The sequence below is a fragment of the Castanea sativa genome, chromosome 5 (genome assembly GCF_040712315.1).
Source record: "Castanea sativa cultivar Marrone di Chiusa Pesio chromosome 5, ASM4071231v1".
In the NCBI taxonomy this organism is placed as follows: domain Eukaryota; kingdom Viridiplantae; phylum Streptophyta; class Magnoliopsida; order Fagales; family Fagaceae; genus Castanea; species Castanea sativa.
Genome location: NC_134017.1, coordinates 45,463,711 through 45,489,753, shown reverse-complemented (window position 1 = coordinate 45,489,753; position 26,043 = coordinate 45,463,711). Strand labels below are relative to the sequence as shown.

The 26,043-nt window shown below is 36.0% G+C and overlaps 3 protein-coding genes across 5 annotated transcripts; 2 read left to right on the top strand and 1 right to left on the bottom strand.

Moving 5' to 3' along the window:
- Positions 1-5,345: 5,345 nt before the first annotated feature.
- LOC142635552 (protein trichome birefringence-like 38) lies at positions 5,346-10,355 on the top strand. Its single transcript, XM_075809690.1, has 5 exons — positions 5,346-5,841; positions 6,062-6,227; positions 7,791-7,966; positions 9,027-9,185; positions 9,694-10,355. Exons 1-5 carry the CDS (start codon positions 5,546-5,548, stop codon positions 9,983-9,985), a joined length of 1,089 nt encoding a protein of 362 aa, XP_075665805.1. The 5' UTR covers positions 5,346-5,545; the 3' UTR covers positions 9,986-10,355.
- Positions 9,824-17,807, bottom strand: LOC142635553 (uncharacterized). 3 transcript variants are annotated; one of them, XM_075809692.1, is made up of 5 exons: positions 17,474-17,807; positions 17,109-17,185; positions 16,519-16,630; positions 15,374-15,542; positions 9,824-9,961 (listed from the first exon to the last, which is right to left on the bottom strand). In XM_075809692.1, exons 1-4 carry the CDS (start codon positions 17,764-17,766, stop codon positions 15,413-15,415), a joined length of 612 nt encoding a protein of 203 aa, XP_075665807.1. In that variant the 5' UTR covers positions 17,767-17,807; the 3' UTR covers positions 9,824-9,961; positions 15,374-15,412. The 3 variants fall into 3 exon arrangements, with proteins under 3 accessions (XP_075665807.1, XP_075665808.1, XP_075665806.1); XM_075809693.1 differs by lacking the exon at positions 9,824-9,961 and adding an exon at positions 10,397-11,133; XM_075809691.1 differs by lacking the exon at positions 9,824-9,961 and having other exon boundaries at positions 15,266-15,542.
- A 3,286-nt stretch (positions 17,808-21,093) lies between these two features.
- LOC142635273 (uncharacterized) lies at positions 21,094-21,489 on the top strand. Its single transcript, XM_075809460.1, has one exon. It carries the CDS (start codon positions 21,094-21,096, stop codon positions 21,487-21,489), a length of 396 nt encoding a protein of 131 aa, XP_075665575.1.
- Positions 21,490-26,043: the final 4,554 nt, after the last annotated feature.

The following is a 26,043-nucleotide window of genomic DNA, read 5'->3' as shown; positions in this document are numbered from 1 at the left end:
TAAGTTTTATGAAGTAACAGGAATAAAAAATGGGCAAGGTTTAGAAGAGATACTTACCATGGCAAGTTCCTTCTTTAGAATCATGAAGACATTGTGGTCTCTTTTCTTTCTGAGCTCACCCATGTCCTCGGGGAGCAGCAAAGCTTTCTCCAAAGCGTCTGCTGCGCATGCAGCAGTCCCCTCATCAGAATTTCTAATGAATGCATCAACAGTGATGGCATGGTCATCCATAGTCATGTTAGGGAGCCAGAGCGGAGCATGTATGGCCACGTGAGATTCAGCCCGTTTATTAGACCTCGTTGGCACGATGCGGGCCTGCTTTCCACCTTTTTCAATCTCAGGCTCTTTAGGAAGAGATCCCTTTCCTACCTCCACCACCTCTTTTCCTTTTTGCTGATCCCATTTTCTTTTAAGGTCAGCTAGATTGGTACGCTGAGGTTGGGAAGGAGGAGGAGGAGGAGGGAGCCTAGATTCAAGGCCTTTTTCAGCACCTTTATCTTGGACCCTAGGGAGAAGTTCCTTAGGAGGCTCTTGAGACCCCGCTTGAGCCTCGAGTACATTTTTTAAACTCGGCTTGGCCTTACGTTGGATACCCATATCATCGGACTGTTGAATAATATCTTATGAGACTTGAGAGGATGTGCCGAGGGTAGAAATTTGATCTTCTGGAGAGTGGGGTTGATTAAAAACCTCGAACTCGTCCTCGGAATCAGATACTTCGACAATCTCTTATTCTTCCTTTATGCTAGGCTGAGAAGAGGTTGCTTCACCAAGTATGTTTTGTGTTGAAATATGGACTAAAGGAATCCCAACCAAAACGGGTTGTAGGGGTTGTACGAGTTGGGTAAACAGAGTACCTTGAGGAATAAGGGCCCCCTCGGGTAGCAGGAAACCTTCAACGGCAACGTTGATCTGGGGAAGACGGGGGTCTTTGGCTTTGATCACACACTTCAGCGCTTGGAAAGCTTTGGAAATGAGATCATAGCCAAGGATGAGATGAGCCGCTCGGAGTTGACCGTCTGTATGCACGAAAACTTCGGCTTGTAAAATTCCGTCCAATCGCCCAAAATCGACAAGGAAAGGGTGACGATCCGTTGCGTGTGGATCTGCAGAATTGTTCGAAAGAAAACAAGGTAAGAATAAATAAAAAGATAAAAGGGGTGGTTTTTAGGGGTTTTAAACAAAATCCAAAACTTCACCTGGGGTCCCCTCCCTTGTCGGACAGGGTAAGCCGTCGTGCCAATCTCCTGATATGATCAGGAAGTCGTTTTTTAGACCCTTATTGGATTCGGGCAGACACTAAATTAACCTAACTGCTAGATGTCTAGATTTTAGGTAATATTCGTCTTTTTTGGTTAGGTAATGGAGGTTATAAACCCAGTTCACATCGTGATGAGTGAGCCCTAGGTTCATCTTCTCGTTTAAGGCATCTATAGAACCTAAGATACTAAAGACATTTGGGGCGCACTGGGTGGGAGCTAATCTAAAGGCTCTAAGATAATCCCTAGTCACAGTCCCCATTGGGATTCTCATTCATCCCTCGATGAATGCAATCATCGGGATTACTACCTCCCCCGTTTTTCTTTTTTCAAAATACTCCTCTTCATTACAGTACCTAATTGATACGTTCGAGGGAATTCGGTATTTAGCCTTAAATTGCTCTATTTTTTCGTTTGAATCCACCAGGGATGCAAATCTACCCATTTTAGAAAAAAGGGTGTGTAAAGAAATTAAATAGACTAAGCCGAGGACAACGAAGTACAGAGAAAAAGAAAAAGAAAGGCAGAAAAACAAAAAGAACAAGAGCTGATAAGAAATGGAGAGAATATAGGAGAACTTACTTTAAGAAAAAGAAGAAGGCACGGTCACCTCGGACAGGGTATTTGGTAAAAAGAGAAAGCACGTGGAGATGGCAAAATATGGCAGGTATGTTATAGGAGCGTTGTACTGTGTGAGAGGATTTGAAAGAAATTAGTATTTATATATCAATAGGAGTTATGAAGCAGGAGAATTCCCGCCTCAGCCCGAGAGCAATTCTCAACCGTTGGATATATGTCACATCGCTGAACGTGGGGAACATAAAGATGCCAGATTTTAATTCAGGGACGCTCCGCATGTCGAAGCATCGGTAACATGCGATGGGTAGTTCAAAGGTCATTGTCCCTGTCAGCAATATTGCCGGAAATCCGCAGGATAAAAGGAGATTTAAGTCGAGATCCTCTTTTCATCCCGAGTTGAAGAAATAAGAATCTTGAGGGGCTATTGTAGAGACATTGGGCCCAATAATTTATGAAGGATGGCTCAAAAAATCTCTTGGGCTAAAAACCCAATCCGAGGACATTAAATGAGCTAGGGGTACATGAATGTACCTCATAAAGAAAAGGCTAAGTGAAGATGTGATAACGTGTGGACAAATTATGTCCGAGGAAAGCTTTGTCCTCAGATAGTAAAGTCGAGGTCATAGGAAGAGAGGTTTAATATCCCCAGGGTATGTTATAGAAATTTCTATGGCTACGGGAAGACACAGTACACGTGGAGGACTATAAAAAGGGCGGTGAGATATCTAATGTAAAGCTGCTACCACCGCCCATACATTAAAGACTCTGCAATTGATATACTAACTACATTAATGGAGAAATGGGACCTGAGCATGAGGTTTGGAACTTGGTCCCTGATCCTAGAGGACTTCAGGGAAATTTGATGGGACAAGTATCTAAAACCAGCGTTATAACCATGAGGTGGAAGAGGAGAATGGAAGAGAGAGTGAATATAAATAAGAGAAAAGACATTCGGAAGAAAGAAAAGGCTTTTCTTTGAGAAAGAAAAAAGAATAGTATAAACCATTGTAATCGACCTTAAGAAGCAATATTATAAACTATCCTCGGATTGGGTCCGAGGAGGAGCTTTCATTGATATTATTACAGATAACTCCTTATTTGTACCATTGGGCCTAAAGCCTTTTCTTTCTTTGTTGTTTAAATCACCTTTGAAATCTAAATATCAAGCCCACTCTTTACAAATTTATTGTAAAAAGGCCTTTCAAGCCCTTTCTCTTTTGATTGTGGATCGGGAGTTCGAATTGTGTCCTTACATCTATAAAATTCACAAGCAAAATAAACCAATGTTATAAGATTGCAAAAAATTTTTTGGTAAATAAAATTTTATTACATATCTTTAAATTCTACGTATTAAAAAAAGAAGCAAATCTCAAACTATGCAAATAAAAGAAGAGAAAAAATATGTTAAAGACTTAAACTTAAAGCAATAAAGAAATAAAACACAAAAAAAAAAAATGTAAACAGAAGAAGAGAAAAGAAGGTTTAAACAATAAACAATAAACAATATAACATACACTAATATACTCGTACCTATGTTTAGCTACATGAAACTAAAAAGTGATTTGTTCATAGCAGAAAATTGATGCACAGTTGCAAGTTTGGGGAGTTGAAATTGTGAAAAGTAATGGGTAGATTAGTGTGAATTGATAGAGAAGTAATAGAACGGTGCCTTTTTTATATTTCTTTAAGTTTTCCCTTTATTTAAATTACCATATTATTACACATTAAATAATAAAGAAGTCAATGAGATGTACCCGTTAATGTAATTTTGCACAATTCGCAAACCCAGTTGGGTCATTAAAACCAAACCGGGTCACATGATTTGCTTAAAACTCGCTGGATTTTACTAGTTTTGACTGGATTTTGTGCACATCCGATCCAATTGATGACCCGAACCGATTTATGTGCTGGGTCACCGGGTTACTGGTCTGACCAGCCAGGCTGAGTTTAATAACATTGCTTAAAAGCTAGGCAAATTGATAATCACTTCAGTGAGTTATACATTGCTTTAAGACTTGAAGACTTCTATTGTAATATTTATTATAAATTTATGACATAATGAGTATAATTATGGTAATAATAATATAATTTAGGTTTGTAACCGAAAATAATGATTTAAGTACGGCAATTTTGTTTCCTGTTCAGTTTCTACACCCAAACGTCCATATCTCTCTCTTTCCTAAATTTTTATTTTCTTTTAATATATATATTTTAATTAAGTCTGATAATTATTAGATATTTTCACACATTTTATTTTTGGAAAAATTATTAGGTCCTCTCGGAGTACTATAAATGCGTACTCCCTCCTCTCACATTAATGGTGGGTCCCATTAATTAAATTTATGGTAAGACCTACCATTTATGTGAGAATAGAGTACGCATTTATGGTACTCCGGGAGTACACAATAATTTCCCTTAATTTTTATAACTTTTTTTAAAATGTCATCATAAATCATAATGGGCTCTAATAGGAAATAATTATGGTTGTTTTCATTAATATAATAGGTAGCACAAAGGAGAATGGAAATTGGATTAGAAGACCAAAAAAAAAAAATCAAGAGAAGACATTTCTTTATTGGGGAGGTTTTTTTTAGGAGTAATTTAAGGAGAGTAGGAGACCCATTTTATTATGTATAAAATAATAGTGTATATAATTAGATATAGGGCAAAACTTAGATATAATATTTAAATCTTTTTTTTCAAATATTGTATGCAATATTTTTTTTAAAGTTAGATTAAAACTTTAATCTTTACTTTTTTTTGGCTGGAAAATAATTTTAGAAAGTACTTACTTTGTTCTTCTTCTTTTAATCAGTATATATAATTAGATATTTATAAAACTTTTAATTATTAAATGTTTTTTGAAAAGATTTTGTGCGACCTATATCAATTCTTGTATACTAAAAAGAATTAATTTAATTTTATAATTAACTTTTTTTATAAGAATTTTATAAGTTCATTATTTTTTATCAAATGTTCTAATGTAAATTGTAAATAGAGAAAAATATATATTAGTAAATAATATAGACATGCATCATCACTTTAAGAGTTTTTTTTTTTTTGAAACTATCACTTTAAGAGTATTAAATGTAAGGTACCATTAATTTTATAGTTAAATGTATTGTCATATATAGATGTGAGATGTTATGGAAAAATTGCTACTTGCCACATGTCACCATGTGTCCATATCATTTTAAATAAATAGAAGATTACGCTATTTGTCATCGTCGTATGCATTTACGAGCATAATCCAATTTTTATATTATAGTATATATTATAAATAATTTTTTTTGAGAAGGTTAAAAATGAATTATAGATTATAGATAGATGATATGTCTCGGTTCCAACAATGAGAAGAGTGGATTAACCGATTAAGAGAAACGGACAACAAAGCAAATCAATAATACGAAATATAAACTCTATCTAGATTGAATGGTTAGCAAAATGGAGGTCACGGTACCACCAATACTTTACCAAATGAAGCGAGACAAATGCCTTGACTCTTGAGGTAAGTGCAACCAACGATTTGGCAAGCTATAAAAAAATGCGCCCACAACTATCTGGATGAGCATATATGTCTTCATCATAGTACACATTCACTATAAACCCATGTCATTCTTTCCCTATAAATTCCATATCACGGATTTCTTTTGTTCACGGTTCTGAATTTAATCACATACTTTCATAATCAAGACCCAAAAACCGAGATGGGATTTCGTTTTCAGGCCTTAATCTCTTGGTTTCTTCAGGTTCTGCTCTTCTTGTTGTCTCTGGAGAAAGCAAGAGCTGCACAGCTCTACAACGTGACCAGGTTAACAAGAGGTAGGCAGCAAGAGAGCGTTTGCAATTTGTTCCAAGGCAAATGGGTTATTGATCCTTCATATCCTCTCTATGATTCAAGCTGTCCACACATAGACCCTGAGTTTAATTGCCAAAAGTATGGTAGACCTGATAAGCAGTACCTTAATTATGCTTGGAAACCTGATTCCTGTGACTTGCCCAGGTAATATAATATATCAAGTATATATATATATATATAAACTCACGACTTGCTCATCAACTTTTGTTTACGTTAACCACGTTTGGAGTGGCAAATAGCATAAGTAATAATATGTTTGTTTAGAAGATACGACAGAACATAAATGTTTCGGAACATGTTTTTGAATATTGTTTTACTGAGAAACCGATTAATTTTGAAGTATGCTTTATTGTTTTCGTTGTAGATTTGATGGGATGGAATTTCTGAGGAGGTGGAGAGGGAAGAAGATAATGTTCGTGGGCGACTCACTGAGTCTGAACATGTTTGAATCATTATCATGTATGATTTACGCGTCAGTGCCCAGTGCCAAATACAACTCTGTGGTGAGTAAAGAGTCCGTGACCTTCCAGGTGAGCTCAATTTCGCCTTCTTTTTTTGTCAAATCAATTTTATTTAGTGAATCACTTTCATTTTTTTTTTCTTTTTAAAGAGAGTTTTAATATATAATGGTTATGATAATAACTTTTTATCATCAAATTAATGCGAAAAATAAACCTCAAAACTCTTATTAAATATTACCAATTAAGCTAATTGAGATCCACTCTTCTCTCTTCTTTTGTTCTTCTATTTAGAATGTTTTGTTTGAGAATTGCAAACCACGTGCTTCCACTTTTTCATGTACAAGCTTAGGACATGAGTGATGAGTCAACCCCGCACCACTTGACAGTCTGTGATCGCTCATCAGGAAGCCATACGCAACCTCCCCTCTTATACACGCCTATTATTATTTTTTTCATTCTCTATGGTCATTATTGTAGGAATAGGTTTAGTAACACGTGGTAGGTCAAATTACATTTGGATCCGTGATTCATATATATACCGGCTTAAATTTAATAAAGGAAAATTGTCCCTCTCCAAATTAGTTAAAAAATAAATCATTCAAACTTTTTCTGCATCATTTTATTGAATGGAAATTTTAAAAATTTTATTGTTAAATTACATTTTTTTATTGTCTTTTCATGTTTGCAAAATTTGATCATCATATGAACATCCGTTTTAGTTTTTTCTTACATAAAGTCTTTCAAGGAGATTATAGTGGTTAAGATTTGAAACCACTCAAAGAAAAAGGAGGTACCAGTCGAACCAAGATTGTCCAACACTCATACACTTCGGCCCCTAACTATGAATTATGATTGCAAGTTGTAATTCAGCAACTAAAAAAAAATAAATGATTGCAAGTTGTACGCGAATCCAAACAAATGAAATTATTGGCCGCTATGGTCCACGTAAATATTCATACAGTACAAGAAGTCCCTGTCTTCAATCATGAATAAACTTGTCTCGTGACTTTGAGAGTCGTGACTGACTTTTTAACGTCCGCACCAGCATTTTTTAGAAAAAAAAAAAATAATAATAAAAAAAAATATATAAAAAATAAAAAATAAAAAGAGAAATATATATTTTTTATCTGCATTTTCCTTCTTTTGAAATTTCAGTTGTGTTTAGCATTGGTTTAAAAAGTCAGTTTATTTTACTATTTAATTTATTTTTGTTATTATTCATGAGTTTTATTATACTATTTCAACTAATTTTTACTTTTATTTACAGTACTTCTAACAAATTTTTTTTTGTCAATTTCAGCTAAATAAATTATTGTCAAACAAATACTTCATATTCTAAAAAACAAAGCTTGTTCCGAAACTGAAAGTGCAGAAAATAAACAATGTTAAAAGTATATATATATATTCTCGTAACAAATTATGGTTGATATAACATTATTCTCAAAACTATATAAAATTGATATCATTTTTATTGTTTACAATATATCATCTTAATAAATTAAAAAGTAAAATATTTTGTATGCTAAACTTATTGATTTTAAATGAAAAATAAGACCTCAAAAACAAGAAAAAGAAAAAAAGCAGGATAAGAGTTAAATGAAAAGAACAAACGTATTTGTTGTATGGGTGCAGGACTATGGGGTTAGTTTGCTTCTCCATAGAACGCCATACCTAGTGGATATAGTGAAAGAAGATGTGGGCCGCGTGCTAAGCCTAGACTCAATCCAGGGTGGAAATTCATGGAAAGGGATGGACATGCTGATCTTCAACACGTGGCATTGGTGGACCCACACTGGAGACTCTCAGCCGTACGTTTACCCATCTCATTTGCAATTCATTCTTTTGTTATGCATTCTAGGATTTATGCTCATATAGGAGATTAGATTTTGTCACGTTTTCAATAATAATTTTAGGGTTAAAATATAAAATCTATGATTTTTTCAGAATTTATTTCAATCTAATTTTGCTTTCATTTATTTCAGTTCTTAAAATTCATATTTATTCAATTAAGGCGTTTCCAACAATTTTTGTTAAAATTTTTTGAAAAAGAGAATCTAGAAAATATTTTTCAATCATTAATATAAAAAAAATTTATTTGAAAAATTAACCACAAAATATAATAAAAGTTAATGGAAAAGTCTTAATTGAAGTGAGAGTATTGAAATAAATTTTGGTAAAACATAAAAGATGAGTTTTGTTAATAAAGAAATCCAATATTAGTTTAGCACTTTTTTTTGTCGGGGGAGGGGGGGGGGGGGGGGTTGATGCTTGATGGTTTGTTTAAATGTTTTGATTCGATAAATAGTTGGATTGGTCTAATGAGTCTATAGAAGATGGAGATATATGAATTGATTTTTTTGACTTAATTTGTAGATAAATTAATGAAAACTGATTATATAGAAGACTTGAAAATGTGCTTGATAAGTCTGCTAGCTTGGTGCCCTTAGACAATACAGATTTGGGTTCCTATAGATGTCTGTAATATCTATACTATTGGACCTACAGTGTGTAAACAACATTCTGATTGAGAAAGCGTGCTATAGCTAGGGCTAATTGTATCGTGCGATAACACTTTTGATGGCTAAGATTGAAACTTATAAAACTTACTTTTAATCTCAACCTTTGAATTAAAACTTGTAATTTTTAACATTTTTATCATTTTTACCTTCTCAACTTTTTACTCTTACAATTGCATTATGCAAACATCCCACAATCCTCACATTTATTTGATTCTCAGGTCAGTTTATAAATTGTCACGTCTGTTTATAAATTCTATGTAGTAAAATTTATATTGCGTTTTATTTTATAATGTTGTGACTCAAATAGGGAAACATTAATCTGATGGTTGCGGATGCTTGTGGAATGCAGGTGGGATTATATCCGAGATGGGAGTAATTTGTACAAAGATATGGACCGTCTAACAGCATTTAATAAGGGGCTCAACACATGGGCTAACTGGGTTGATCAAAATGTTGATCCTACTAAAACCAAGGTCTTCTTTCAGGGGATTTCTCCCACCCATTATCAGTGAGTGAAAATCCCGAGCTATTCCATGAATTACTTTTATTATTGCATAGAGCAAAAAGTTAACAATGCTTACAAAGTAGAAGTTCAATAGAAACTTAGTTATTGTGCTTCAGAGCCCAAACCGTGGTGCATTGTTCATCAAATTCTTATGTAATTGCAAAATATGCTTAGTCCTAATAGATCAATGGCCTAACGGCATCAATTGCAGCAATGGGGTGTCCAATTTTCGAGCCTGGAAGTAGCACTGTACATAATTGGGAACTTGGGAGGGTCTGGGTCACCCAACCTATATAATTGGTTGACAATATATGTGCAATAAAGTAAAATAAAAAAAAGATTACCAAAATCAGTAGTTGTACTAGCAGTCTAGCAGCACTATTAGTTACTAAATTTTGAATTATTAGTACTTGTCTATAGTCAAGTTTAGAACCAGAGGTGGAGTCTGTTAAAAGAGTCTAATGGAAAACAAATGAGTAACAAAAATATTAATTGTTTTTTGTCAAAACAGGGGCAAGGAGTGGAATCAACCCAAAAATACTTGTTCTGGAGAAGTTGAACCTCTATCTGGGTCAACCTATCCGGCAGGTCCACCACCAGCAACTGCTGTGGTGAACAATGTGTTAAGTAAGATTAAGAATCCTGTTTATTTGCTTGACATAACAACTCTCTCACAGTTGAGAAAAGATGCGCACCCCTCGGCTTATAGCGGTGAGCATCCAGGCAATGACTGTAGCCACTGGTGCCTTCCTGGATTGCCTGATACTTGGAACCAGCTCCTATACACGGCTCTCAGCATGTGATTGCCAACACAAAAAACAAATTTAATTATTTTTTCCAAATTATTGTTTTGTAAAATTGGTGAGGTACTTGAACATCTCATTTTAGTTCATTAGTGGATCATAATAAGCAGGGCAATGATCAATTGTAAATTAATTGATTATTTAAAACACAAAAATTGTGCAATGATATAGAAAAAAGATTTGACATAGAGATGAAGATGGCATTGCATGTGACTAGGAAAGCAGGAGCTCAAAGCTGAAAAGACTTAAATTTGTTCAGTTAAAGTTATGTTCTATTGTTTACAATTGATATCTAGCGCTGTTCATCGTGTATTAGCTATCCGCTATTGTAATTGTACAATTTAATAAATATTGCAGAAGTTTATAGATCTTTTTGAAGTCCTTTTCAGTACAAACATCAGCCCAAAAGGCCAAGTTTCAAGGTTTGCTTTTAAATCTATTTTATTTGTTTGCAGTTTGAACACAGCCATTTAATTGAGATGAGTTTGCAGTAAGTTGAAGTGGGTGAATTCTAATTAAGCTAATTGAAAGGAGTTCACTCTGACATTGCAAAAAAACTTAAGATACATTCATATTGCTGTATATAAGCTCTACAGTTGCAGAAATCATGCTACCAAGTCTTAATGACATAAGACCAAGACTATGATAAGCTAAGAAGCAGCCCAAGGCCTTCCACCATAAGCAGAGACTTACAACACCGCAACTTCAAGAAATCTTACTTTTCTGCTAAAGTATCTTCGTATTTACTGTCAATTTTTTCCTAGGCAGGTTTAGAATTATTCAATTCTCAAGTTTCAGCTTTGCTGGTATCACTAGTATGCTACTCCCAAAATCATAACAATCATCTCTAGCAATTTTCTGATTTCATAGTCCCCAAGATGCTAAACAGAAATACTATCATATCATCCTAAAAGAGTTTTCACTAAACATCAATAGTGCTTGTTAAAACAGCAATAAGGCAAGGCATATAAAGAAACCTGTGTGTCAAACACAATATTATTGACCACTCACAGCAAGACATAAAGGCAGCTCACATACATTTCATGTCATTTTTCCCCCTCACTTTCCTACTAAATGAATCAGCAGAGCTGCTGCTATCCTGGTAGGTTTGGTGAACCACCAGTTGCCATGGTCTTTTAACAAGAATCCTGGAATCAATGACAGCATTGAACTCACTTCAGTATGTTTGCTTTCCAGATCATGCAAATAACGAATTCTGCTTCAGTTTACACCACATGATATCTAACCCCAATAACACAGCAAGAAACACTGAAACAGACCACACTAAGTGCTGCATTTTTCCAGAATACTATGGGTCCGTTTGAATATAGCTGAAAACTGAAAAACACTATAGCAAAATAATTTTTTAATGTGTGAAAAACACTGTTGCTAGAAGGGGAACAGTGTGAACGCGATCAGGCTAAAGTAGAATCTTGAGAGAATTATGTTGATGGAGGAAATTAGCTGGAGACAAAAATCTAGGCTGCTTTGTTTGAAGGAAGGGGATAAAAATATGAAGTTCTTTCATAAGACTTGCAAACTCTCATCGCCGCAACAACACCATAGGGCGATTCGTGGTAAATATGGAGGAGATAAACAATCAGGATACCATCAAGGAAAAGATAGTGGAGTTTTATAAGGCTCTGTATTCGGAATCAAGTATCCGTAGGCCCTTGCTAGATGGGATGGAATTTTCTATTTTGGAAGAAGAAATGTTTTGCTGGCTGGAAAGATGTTTTTCAGAGGATGAGGTGTTTGAGGTGGTATCCAATATGAATGGGATAAAGCTCCAAGTCTGGATGGGTTCATGATGTCTTTTTTCAATCCTGTTGGGGTATTCTAAAGGAAGATGTTATGAAGATATTTCATTATCTCCATGCTCACGGTAATTTTGAAAAGAGTCTTAATTCTACATTCATTACCCTCATTCCAAACAAGCCTGGGGCAGTGGAGATAAAGGATTTCCGGCCAATTAATTTGATTTCTGGGGTCTACAAGATCCTGGCAAAAGTTTTGGCTAATAGGCTTGAAAAGGTACTTCATAAAGTGGTGTCTGAACCTCAAAATGCCTTTGTCAAAGAGCGACAAATATTGGATTTTTTTTTTGACTGAAATATTGAATTCAGTGCTGATTGGAAATGAATGTTTAGACAGCCACCTTAAATCTGGAATTCCTGGGGTTTTGTGTAAGTTGGATTTGGAGAAAGCATATGATCATGTGCATTGGAATTTCCTGTTGTACGTGCTTCGAAGGTGTGGGCTTGGTTCTAGATGGAGGCAGTGGATTTTTTCATGTATTTCCACAGTTCGTTTTTCTGTGCTTGTTAACGGTAGTCCGGCTGGTTTCTTTCATAGTTCACGAGGTTTGAGACAGGGGGAGCCTTTATCCCCTCCCTTGTTTGTGATTGTTATGGAGGCCCTCAGCTGGATGTTTGAGAGAGCTAGAATTGGAAACTTTGTCTCAGGTTTTTCAGTGGGTGGAAATTCTAGGGGCCAGTTTGAGATCTCTCATCTTCTCTTAGCAGATGATACTTTGATTTTTTGTGGAGCGGATCCAGAGCAAATTTGGCATTTGAAGGCAGTCTTTGTCTGGTTTCAGATTGTATCTTTGGGGAAATCTGAACTGGTTCTAGTTGGAGATGTACAGAATGTTGAAACATTGGCTGGTATTTTAAGATGTAAAGTGGCATCATTACACGACTTATTTGGGGCTTCCTTTATGTGCTACTTTCAAGGCAAAACCTAATTGGACTGGTGTGCTGGAGAAAATGGAGAGGCGGTTGGCTGGGTGGAAAAGATTGTATCTTTCTAGGGGGGGCTAAATCACTTTATTGAAGAGCACCTTACCCAGCCTGCTTACATTCTACCTATCTCTGTTTCCTATTCCAGTTAGTGTTGCTAGATGTATTGAAAAATTACAAAGGGATTTTCTGTGGGGTGGATTAGGAGATGAGTTTAAGTATCATTTGGTTACATGGAAGACTATTTGTGTACCAATTCCAAATGGGGGATTGGGTGTGCGTAATTTGGTTTTGTTTAATAAGTCTCTTTTGGGGAATGATTGTGGGGATATGCTATGGAAAGGACTGCCTTGTGGAGAAGGGCAATAGAAACAAAATATGGTAGCATGTGGAGGGGGGGGGGGGGGGGGGGGTTCTTGTAGCATGCAGGGGCCTTACGGGGTTGGTTTATGGAATTATATCAGAAAGGGGTGGGATGACTTTTATCCTTTTATCATCTTTAAGGAGGGGGATGGTTCTTGTATTAAATTTTGGTGTGATCCATCATGCAAGGGGCTTCCTTTGAAAAATATCTTCCCAGAACTTAACAATATTGCTATTAACAAGGATGCTTCAGTGGCTGAGTTGTTGTTGTTGTCCTCAGAGGCAAACTACCATTGGAATATCAGATTTACTTGACCGGTTCAAGAATGGGAGCTGGAGCCAGTTGTATCAGTTATGAACCTTATTTATTCTGGATCTTGGAGAAGGAATGGGGTGGATAAAATTTGTTGGAAACTCTCTACTAGGGGTGTTTTTGATGTTTGTTCTCATTATAGGGCCTTACAACCCTCAAATCCAAATTCTTTTCAATGGAAACCGTTGTGGAAATCAAAAGTGCCTCAAACGGTTAGTTTCTTTATTTGGACAACAGCTTTGGGGGAAATTTTAACCACTGATAATTTAAGGAGGCACAAAAGTGGTGGCGGTGGATTGGTGTTGTATGTGCAAGAGGAATGGGGAGACTACTGTTCACTTACTCCTACACTGCCCAGTATCTTAAGAGTAGTGGAATATGGTGTGTTCACTATTTGGGTTGGGTCATGCCACGTAGTGTTGTGGAACTAATGGCATGTTGGTCAAACAAGTTCAACAGACTCAGATCTAAGGCGGTTTGGAGAATGATCCCTCATTGTTTTATGCGGGTCATTTGGAGGGAAAGAATACAGGTACCTTTGACAGGAATGAAAGATTGATTCATGAGTTGAAGCTTCTCTTTTTTCAGACTTTGTTTGATTGGGCAAGTGCTATGGGTATTTTCACTTTTATTTCTTTACTTGATATGCTTGATTTTTGTACTTTCATTGTTACTTAGTTTTTTTTCCCCTGTTGCTTCTAGCACACAGCCTGTGTGCTTTTTTTCCCCCCCTCTGTACCTTCTCTTCTTCTTTCAATGAAGCTATTACTTATATAAAAAAAAAATACTGAATGGACGGAGTTCACAAGCAAATCCACTTTAAGTAATTAGAGCTACATATGACTTCACCTGCCCCACTTATCATGTATTGAAATGGAAACACTTACGAGAATTTATGTTTGAACCAGGATGGTGAAGAAGCTCGAGCTCTTCAACCTGACTGCTGTTGCTTTGCCACAAAGCAATATAACTATTCGCAAATTCACATGTGTTCCAGCTGGCTATCTTGTGACAAGTGAAATAACTTCTATTTTGGGAATCTCGTTCACTTGGATTTGATTGGAGGATGAATAAAATTTTCTGCATTACATTGCAAAATTTGATAGTAGTTCTCCCCTTAAAGAAAAGTATATTTCTTTGGATAGGAATATGGGTCCCTCCCATAGGGAAAGGTAGAGCTTCCCTATCCGACTAATTAAACTCATGTTCCAAAATGTCACCAATTGCTTAGACATTCTCAACCTAGACCTCCAAAAGCTGGACCTTCAGCCAATACTTCTCATTCATCACAACCCCCAACCAACTAAGGGCAAGCTCTATTTACTGATACCTTCAACAAATTTTCTTTTCTGGTTGGGAGAGAGATAATTATTCCTATCCCACCCCCACATCTATCAATAAGTAGTTCAAACGTTAGAAAGGCCACCTATTGTGTACTAACTAGTAGTTTAGGCCAGGTTCAAATGGTTTACCAGACCTAGCCTGTGATTTTTTTGGTTTGAAAATAGCTCAAATCAAAGAATCAACCAGACCCATTTCCCTAGAACAAATCATCTCAACTACAAAATATATCATCTCCTGATCCTAAATTTCTTGTAGGTATTGTATCAACCAATTCAGCCACAATGAAGGAATTTGATTCCAGAGACTGGGTATGCTCCAAATAATTTTCCGTGATTCCATTTAATTACACATAATGCAATACTCAGACACAACAAAAGGCATGCAGAAGCATAGAATGCTCGGAGATAATAACAAAAAAGATATATTTGATATAAATGATAAATAAGCATGATGAATGCATGCAGGGGATTGAATCATGACAGAAAGATAAATTTTGACGGACTCAGCGCACTGAAAATATGGTCAATTGTTTTTTATTTGAAATTTTGTTCTGCACAACAACAAAATAAAGAACTCCAATAATTGGAATTTGCATCCTTCGGTGGGTAGTGAGAACTGAGACCTAACCTTCAAACACTTCAAAGAAGGAACAGAGGAAACAAGAAACTAGTAGCCAACATATACTGCAGCATTCACTATGTAACAGTCATCATTCTTGTCGCCCATTTCTTCCACATGAACACCACTTGAGCATATAAGTCCACCATCCACAACTTCAAATTTCACAATTTTCCCACTGGAATTACACGAGAAAATAAGACAGGAAGTCAAAAAACGATCATTTTAAATGATCTTTTCAAAAGATCATTTTTCAAAAAATGATCTTTTATTTAACCAGCGTCAATGTCTATGTCGGACGGACATGGCTAAAATGGCCTCATACCTGTACCTGTACTTGTGTGGGTACCCATGCAACTTAGGCATTCAATTTATTTGAACTCTTGGTTTGTACTTTAGACAACATTTCACGGGCGTCATTGTACTTCTTTGCTATTTATTATTGCCTTCAAATCAATTTTAGATATGTTTTCAAGCATTTTATTAATTTTGAAACCTAAAATAAACATATTATGTCCAAAAACATTTAAAAAATACCTAAAAAAATTTAAAATGCCATACCCCCGTACCCGTACCCATACGATCATACCCGCATTGGTACCGGTGCAACTTAGGTCAACGTCACTGCACTGTAACCAGAAACTGTGCCACAGATAAACTCAATGACGGATAAACTAGTCCTTATCCTAGTTTGTGATGAGATTTTTGTATCCCAGATCAGTGCTGCAACTAGTCACTGACTTCATCTAAGAGCTGCAGATTATCTTTAAGCTTGGCGTATATTATTTCACACCAATCAGTACATCTTTGTTTCAACTTTTGTTATGTCAAAAAGTATGGTTGCCTTCTTAATTGGAGCATCTTCATTATATTCTGCTCATATACAAATTCAAATTACAGAGACAAGTAGGAAAAAAATGGATATACTTGAAATGAAAATAGTACGAGCATTTTCTCAAAGAGAGGTAGATAGACCTTGATAGTGGACAGAAAAGAGAATTTGCAGTGTCAGGAAGCAATATTGATGGTAGACAGACCTTTTGTTTCATTTTATTAATTATATATTTATCCTTATTTCAGAGAGAGGAGGTGCATGGACATTCTGTGTATAACAATTAAGATGCACTGATAATGACAGACAGCCAGATACTCACTAAGGAAAGACAGACTTGACCCTCTCAATATCCAAGGATTGCTGGAGAGAATGAGGGACTCCCAGCTTAATCTGTAGTTTCATCTGATCGGATGTAACACCTGGAATGGACCCTGCACCAATTCCATCTCAGAAAATGAGACAATTTCCACAAAGAAATAGTTAAATGCATATCCTTAGCAACAAGTAAAAATAAAGTCCTCACATTTCAATAGGACCAGAAAACACCTCTCTCTCTCTCTCTCTCTCTCTCTCTCTCTCTCTCTCTCTCTCATATATTCGCAGTTTTCTCATTGAAGCTAGCCAAAATTTCCCAAACTATAACAACAAACATAGAAAACTAACCAAAATACATAGAAACAAGAACAGATATCTATAAAAAAAATTCACAAAATAAGCAAAAGTAATAGAATTTCAAGAATGCAGAATGCAAACTATATCAAGATGGAAAACATTAATCTTGTTTCATAACCCCACTCTATAAAAAGTCAAAATTTCCACAATAGCACAAAAACCTCAAACCTATCAAATCCATACCACAACCATAATAAACACCACATATAATACATAGACACTAAAATCTCTGAAAACCTCTACGAAATGCCGGAATCGAGTTGGAAGAGATGGCATCCCTGCATGCCCGCATAGCCGCAGCCGTAATGTCTTGCCTGTTACATTACAATTCATCAACTTGTTAACTCTCTGTTTTTTTTTTCAATAAAAATACACCAATCCTACCATTCAATATGAAAATTTGGCAACTGGGTGTTCATCAATAACTGGGATAGTAATTGAGAGAAAGAGTCAAAAGGGCATCACAAAATTCATCTTGATAATTATTTTTCCACATAAAAATTCACCAATCCTACGATTCAATATTAAAATTTGACAAATGGGTGTTCATCAAAAACTAGCAGAGTACTAGAGAAAAGGGCAAATGGGCATGGAGTACGTACCCATGTTGATCGTAGCCCACACCCATTTCCACGAACAAGAGATTCATGGGTGGGCAAGAGCCGCTGCTGCTTGTGCTAGTGCTGGTGGTGGTGGTGGTGGTACTTTGGTCGGCTTCCATGGCTGCCGATGTGGCTATGGATTGAGGAGTTGGAGGAGCTTGGAGTCGGAATCGGAGAGACGATGGGTTTGTGAGACGGAGAAATGGGATATTCTTATTATTGGAAGTGTAATTAGTGAGCGAACGAACTTGAAATGGGAAATTTAGGAGTAAGCAGGAGGAGTTGGAAGTCATCTCCTTTGCCAACGAATATAGGTAGAATTTGGGATGGGATGTGCATTATAATTTCAAATTCATTCCATTGATAATTAAAATTTGTTTTTATTTCAAATTTATTAATTTGATTTATTTTATACTTCGAGACTTAATTTTGTTGAAATGTAAATATTAACCCCTTTTTTTTTTTTATTATCTGTAAAATTTTATTTACTAAACACCAACAAAATTACGGAGAGGGATAATAAACTCAAAAAGAAGGAGGGTCCAAACTTACATTAAAAGACCCAAAAACATTGTTCAAAAAGGACCATTTGGCCAAAGAGTAAGTTGCTTTATTTGCGTCTTTAGGGATCCAGATAACACAACAGCCAGAGGTAAGCAGAATAAAATTGAGAAATTCACTGCAAATATTAACCCCTTATGTTTAAAATAACGGACCGGTTGAAATGCTGTCAAGACCAACTCCAAAGGTGGAATTGGAAGGTCTTTGGTAATGTGAATAACATTTTGAAGCATAAGAGAAATCAACTCTAACACCTGGAAGCCATTGATGGTATTATTGACAAAGCTGAGGATATCAAGTGGCTGAAGAAGGAAATTAATGAGGTACTAATAAGGGAGGAAATTATGTGGAAGCAGAGGTCTAGAGCATCGTGGCTGAAGTGGAGCGACCGAAATACGAAATTTTTTCATGCCTCAGCTAGTCAAAGGAGAAGGAAAAACCGCATTGAGGGATTGCAAAACCTGAATGGGGTATGGACTGAGGATCAAGAAGGCATTGACACCATAATCTTAGAATACTTTGCCAAAATATTTAAGTCGGACAACCCTCCCAACGGTGGCACAAGTTTGGACGCGATATCTCCGGGAGTTCTGCATGAGATATGAACAAAGAACTCTTCCTGAATTTAAGGCGGAGGAGGTGTGGAAAGCCTTGAAACAGATGCATCCTACAAAGGCCCACGCCAGACGGTATGTCACCCATCTTCTTTCATCAGTATTGGGATATTGTTGGGCCTAATGTTATTAGTTTTGTGTTGGAAGTCTTAAATTCTACTGTGCTGCCTTGTGAACTTAATGAAACCTATATATGTCTTATTCCGAAAGTTGCTTCCCCCCAGAAAATGACTGAGTTCAGGCCTATAAGCTTATGTAATGTGGTGTATAAAACTATCTCCAAAGTTTTGGCGAATAGGCTAAAGCGGATCCTAAGGGAGGTGATAGATGAATCTCAAAGTTCTTTCGTGCCTGGTAGATCAATAACAGATAATGTGCTTGTGGCATTCGAAACAATGCATTGTATTGATCAAAGAAAAAAAGGCAAGGAAGTGTTAATGGCAGTGAAACTTGACATGAGTAAGGCCTACGATAGGGTTGAATGGTCATACCTTGAAGCTGTAATGAGGAGAATGGGGTTCCATGAGAAGTGGATTGCACTAATGATGATGTGTGTCAGTACGGTGACATATTCAGTGTTAATCAATGAGGAGCCAAAAGGAAAAATTGTCCCATCGAGAGGTTTGAGGCAAGGCGACCCAATTTCGCCGTATTTATTCCTGCTGTGTGCGGAGGGGCTGTAGGCAATGCTGAAAAAAGAGGAGAAAGATGGGCATATCAAAGGGGTGGCAGTGAGTAGAGGGGCACCGAGTATCTCACACTTGTTATTTGCGGACGATAGCATCATTTTTTGTAGAGCTTCGGTGACAGAGTGTGGTTGGGTGCTGAAGGTATTGGAGGATTATGAGCGTGATTCGGGGCAAAAGTTTAATAAGGAAAAAACCTCCTTATATTTCAGCAAGAATACGGATAGGGAGGTGCAAGACCACATTAAGGAAGTGTTCGGGGCGGAGATTGTTAGGCATCATGAGAAGTACCTTGGGCTGCCTCCACTAGTAGGTAGGGGGAAAAGGAAAGCTTTTAACCGGATTAAAGACCAAGTGGGACAAAAAATTGCTGGGTGGAAAGGCAAATTGTTGTCCAATGCAGGCCGAGAAGTCCTTATCAAAGCCGTTGCACAAGCCACTCCCACATACACAATGAGTGTGTTCAAGTTGCCCGAGTCACTATGTAAGGACCTAAACTCGTTGATGGGCAATTTTTGGTGGGGCCAGAAGGAGAAGGAGAGGAAAATGGCTTGGGTTTCTTAGGAGAAATTATGTACGACAAAGGCTGAGGGGGGCTTGGGCTTTAGGGATCTAAAGGCCTTCAACTTAGCGCTCTTAGCTAAACAAGGATGGAGAATCTTGAAAAATCCAAATTCTTTGGTGCATAGAGTGTACAAGGCAAAATACTTTGCAAAGGCTTCTTTCCTACATGCTCAGCTGGGTCGAAGACCCTTCTATGCTTGGCGGAGCATAATGGCAGCAAAAGAAATTATTGTATAGGGATCTCGGTGGAATATTGGGAATGGACAACAGGTAAATATCTGGGATGATAAGTGGATCCCAAGACCAGAATCATTCAAAGTATTTAGCCCAAGGCAGCCCCATCAAGAAGCAGTGCTCGTCTTGGATCTGATTGATGTTGATCGAAGATGTTGGGATATTGCTAAGGTCAGGCGTTCTTTTTTCCCTCAGGAAGCAGAAGTTGTGTTGGGAATCCCGGTAAGCTCTCGTTTGCCTGAAGATTCTTTCATATGGGCATGGACCAAACACGAAATGTTTACAGTAAAGAGTGCTTATGTGGTCGCGCAAAAATGGTTGAAAGAAAGGAACTCCCGACCTGCCATTGGTGGTAGCTCAGATAGTTCAAAGATGAGGTCCATCTGGAAGGTAATTTGGCAGCTGAGTTGTCCAAATAAAATAAAGCATTTTATGTGGAGAGCTTGCAAAAATATCCTCCCCACAAAGAATCGGCTTATGTATAGGGGAGTAGGGTGTGAAGATCAATGTGCTCTGTGTGGTCAAAGCGAGACTTCGGGCCATGTCCTATGGGGCTGCCAGTTTGCAAAAGACATATGGAATGGAACTAAAATTAAACTCCCATGGTTACAAGGCCCACAAGGCGAGTTCATCGACGTTGTATGGGAGATAATGGAATCCCACCCGAAGGTTGATTGGACTAAATTCGCTGTGACTGCGTGGAGCTTATGGAGTAATAGAAACTTGGTTTCTTATGAGGGAAAATGTAAAAATAAAGAGGACTTGATCAGGTCTGTGGCTGACTATGTAGAAGAAATTAAGCAGGAGGAACAACCACAGTTGAGGCTCCCTTCAAAGTCCATCCGTCCATGGCTCCCTCCTAGGCAAGAATGGTATAAAATTAACACAGATGGTGCTGTTTTCGGTGAGTTTGGAAGGCTGCGGTACTGGTGTGGTGATAAGGAATGAAGATGGTCTAATTATGGGAGCAATGAGTAAAAAATGGGAGCTACCCCTGGGTGCATTAGAGATTGAAGCTAAAGCGGTAGAAGAGGGGGTTCGGCTTGCTTGGGATCTTGGCCTTAAACAAATTATCATTGAGAGTGATTCTCAAATAGTGGTTAACTCAATTCGGGACCATCACTTAGCACCGAGTAGCATCCAAAAGGTCATAGAGGGCTTAATTGTGGATCTTCGAAGTTTTGAAGAGTGGAAAGTTTCTCATATTTGCAGAAGGTCAAATTCTGCAGCTCACATTATGGCAAGGCATGCCAAATTTGTAATAGATAGGGTCATATGGGTGGAGGATACCCCACCTATAATTGCTGCACAAGTGCAGCATGATGTTCTCTATATGACTTCTTTTCGTATTAATTGAAATCTTAAGTTGAGAATCAAAAAAAAAAAAAAAAATGTTGAAGGAAATGGAGTTTTTTTTTTTTTTTTTTTTTTTTTTTTTTATTTTTATATATATATGAGGAAAATAGAAATATTAACCTTTATTAAAAAAGTGCTAAAGGAAAATGAATGATATAAAGTCCTCCCATTGCGCGTGTACAGGTCTAGTCAGGATTAACCGCAAATGAATTAAAACATAATTTATAACTAATGACCCAAAACCATTGTCGTAAGGGAGACCAACTACGCCTTTTATCCAATCCTCAAGGATTGACAGCAAAGTAGAGGACAATGGTTGATGACTATTCAAATGGTGCGACACTCACATGGCCAAATGGAATCCACACGTAATAGAAGATACCCACAACAAAATGGTCACTTAAATACCCACAACAAAGAAAGATCCACAAAGGGGTGCCGATATCGTATTTTGTCTGATCGCGATTAACATGCCAAAATGGTGATTTAAATCTCAAAAAAAGGGTGAAAACCATGAATTTTGAAAACCAAAAGTTGGAAACAATGTGAAAAAATCCTACTTACGCTAGTTGGGCAACAAAACAAACAATTTTTTGGCAAATATTGACCAATGTGGACCAAACTAGTCAAAATGTTGACTTTTGGATCTGATAGTCCAATCAAGGTTAATTTTGGACCATCTTGAAGATTATGGAATTTCCTTCGAAGCGACAATTCACATGCCAAAATCAAAGTTAAAACAGATGAGATATGAAGAAAATACCAAAATCCTTATTAAATGTAGACTAAACTACATATTTGGTCCATATTCTTTACACCATATTTTAATTTGATCTCTAACATTTCAATTATGTCAATTTGGTCCCTAATGTTTCAGTGCCAAGTCAATTTAGTCCCTACTATTATCTCTTGGATAAAAATTACTGACATGGCAAACGGCTAAAACAAAAATATAGTTTATTGCTACATTAATGGCCAAGTAGACTAACATGCAACATAATATTATTTTTTTTTATTAAAAAAAAAAAGATAAGTGAGTAATTTATGGGATCAAAATCCCTAACTCACGAATGAAATTATTACCCACGTTTGTTATTGAAAATTTGAAATCCCTAGTCGCACTAGAGCACAAAGAGGGAGATAGTCTTTTTTTTTTTTTCGTTAAACTCACACGCCACAAGCAATATTGCATGCGGTAGTTACTTGCGCGGAGTGAGTTATAAGGAGAAACACACACACAACTACTTGATGTGGGATCGTATAAAGGCAATCCCCAGAGGGAGATAGTCTTGACACTGACAGTGAGAGCGGCAACCTTAGTAATGACGACAAGAAGATTGGAAGGTGGAGACCCATGAGTTTGAGAAGATTTTGTAAAATCTTAGGTGGTGGGTGCAGACTTCTTCTATAGCAAGTGAAGCTCGTCAATAGTTTGAGTCTTAATAGGAGCCGCGCTATCATCGACTCATCGTTCCAAACTTGAAATATTTATGTTATTCTTGTCAAGATATTTAACTGAATATCTTGACAAAAGAATAACATACATATTGTGGGATTGGCTCAAGGGTTGGTAGTGTGTGCTGCAACTTAAATAATGCTCTCAAGTGCAAGATTGTGGCGAAATAATAACTCGAAAAATCTGAAGTTGAATACACAAGGAAAAGGGAATTGATTAGCAAACCACAATAGAATAAAACTAAAATAATAAACTTTAACTGAAGAGATTTTTTATAGTTTAGTAAAGGTAATTTAAATTGAGAAAAAATAACAATATATTAAAGTGCTAAGGTTTAGAGATCCACACACAACACATCTATTGGCAGCCTTAATAATATTTATTTTATAACTCAACTAAAATTCATACGAAAGATGATCTTAGTCGGGTGATTTAAGAATAAAAACTCAAGAATTAATTGTCTAAGGTAGTTTCATGCAATTGATTGATTTTAGGCAAAACAAAACTAGTGAATTAGTTCGCAGGGAATACTACGCATTTAATGTGCCTGAAGTCTACGATAAATCAAAGGATTATACAGAACTAAACACTTTTCTATATGAGTAAAAAAATAAAAAACATAAGCATTAAAACCAATAAATAATTGTTAAGAACATACCAATAAACGGTTGGGTTTCACCCCTTGCCTTAGCAAGGCTTCTAGCAAGCCATAATACAAATAAAATTCTAAAAACTGTAAAAAAACTTTAAGAAAATCTAAATTATGTTCTATAGGAACTCTCCTCTGAATTTTTCCCTAAAGAACCTTTAAATAGGTCAAAAAATCATATTACAAGTTGAATGCCTGTTTGGAGAAAATCTCAGGTTTTTAGGCTTCAATTAACCGAATTTTTTGGCCTATTTAACTTCAGAATTCAGACTTTTAGTAAACTACAAAGTTGTAGCCCTATAAGTTAGCTTTCCAGCTCAACTTGAATCATCTCGATTGGACATCTGAGCCAAACGTTATGCTCTAAATACTAACTGGTACGCAAGCTAGAATCTTAATCCGAATTGGGCTTGGATTAGGTGCAAATTTCCTTTGATTCCTTGCTCTAATTAGACTTGAATTTAATTGGGTTGGCCTTCTTTGACTTCATCATGACCCTTGTAAAATTAAAATCCATTTGCTTTTTTCTTTACACAAATCCACTTATTTAATTTCATTATCCTACAAAAGACAAAGTCACGCATTAAAATTCAATTAAGCACAAAATTGATTATTTAGCATTATTCCAAAATCAACTATAAAATGCATAAATTAGCTCAAAATAAGTATAATAATACTTTTCTAATAATTATATAAATATGCAAAATTATGCTATTATCTGCGTGAATCAAGCTTATTCATTGGAAGTGTTTAGTTAGTTTTAGTATTTATATTATATTTTTCAATTTGATTTCTATCAGGTCTTTCACTTAGGAGTGTAGTGGGCAACCAATTAAGTCTTTATTTTATCTTTCAAACGTTGTGGAGTCCTTTTTTATTTTATCTAGGAATTAGCAAAAATTTTGGTTGTCAAAAATGGTGAAGCTCTGTTGCGTTGTTCAGGATCAAAGAAACGGAAAGGCCCCCCCCAAAAAAAAAAAAACATAAGTAAGAGAAAGAGGCTACACCAAAGATTGTGAGCTTGAAACGAAAATGGAGAAAGAAAAGAAAAATACTACGGGTAAATGAAATAGAAATATAAATAGATCTAGCTAGTGACTATGACGTGGCAGGTTATGTGGCAAAAAAAAACAATATTTTAATAACACCGTTAATCACGTCAAATATTTTTATCCACCAAATTCTGCTGCAGACTTCATCTTCTCCTCATATCTGAAAGTAAAGAACCCATATCCATTTGCATCCAAATGTTTCAGCGATGTATAAGTATATCAAAGGTTGAATTGGTTTGATTCTCTCTGTTCAGTTGTTGGTAATCTAGATCCTTTGCATTTCTTTAGATCCAAACACAAACAAAGTTTGCCAGGTCTTTCTAAGATCTTGATGTGTTTAATTTTGAGTTTTTTTTTTTTAATTCATTTTTAATTTTTCTGTAAAAAAAAAAAATCAGTTTAGAATTGTAGGTTTTTTTTCTCTACGTAGCTTTTTATTAATTATAAAAATTTTGATTTGGTACTTTTTAATATTATTTTATATGCCACGTAAGCTTTAAGTGTGCTAATAGTGCACATCATTTGCCACGTAGGCATTTTCGTTACTGAATAAATGGTAGAGATTAAATTGATTGCAATTTGAAAATAACAGGAACCAAATTAACTGCTACAAAAATGTAGAAATCAAATTGACTGTATCCTCAACATATAGGGAACAAAATGGTGTTTTCGCCAAAAAAAAAAAAAACTAGAGAAGCCCTTTTTAGGCCTTTTTCCACCCCAAAAAAAAAAATTCAAAGGAAAATTTCATGGGTTTTGGAAAAAATTTTGCAGAAAAAAGATTTCAATGAGATTTTTTAAAAGGAACTTTCTCCTTGAAAATATTTTAGTAAAGAAAATTTGAAAATTTATGTGTTTTAGGAACACTTTTGGAAACAAACAATACTTTTGAAAAACCTTTTTTACTTTTTGAAAACAAGTTTGGAAATCACTTAGAAAAATACTTTTGGATCAAGCCTTTAAGTGTGCCAACAATGCATATCGTTTGCCACGTAGGCATTTTTCGTTAATGAATAAATGATAGAGACCAAATTGATTACAATTTGAAAATAACATGGACTAAATTGACTGCTACCAAAATGTAGGAACCAAATCGACTGTGATCTCAAAATGTAGGGAACAAAATGGTGTTTTTGCCACCAAAAAAAAAAAAGTCATAAGGAAAATTTCATGGGTTTTGGAAAAAATTTTGTAGGGAAAAGATTTCAATGAGATTTTTTAAAAGAAACTTTCTCCTTGAAATATATTTTAGTAAAGAAAATTTGAAAATTTATGTGTTTTATGAACACTTTTTGGATACACGGTAGGAAACAAACAATACTTTTGAAAAACCTTTTTACTTTTTGAAAACAAGTTTGGAAATCACTTTGAAAGATACTTTTGGATCAAGCCTTTTAA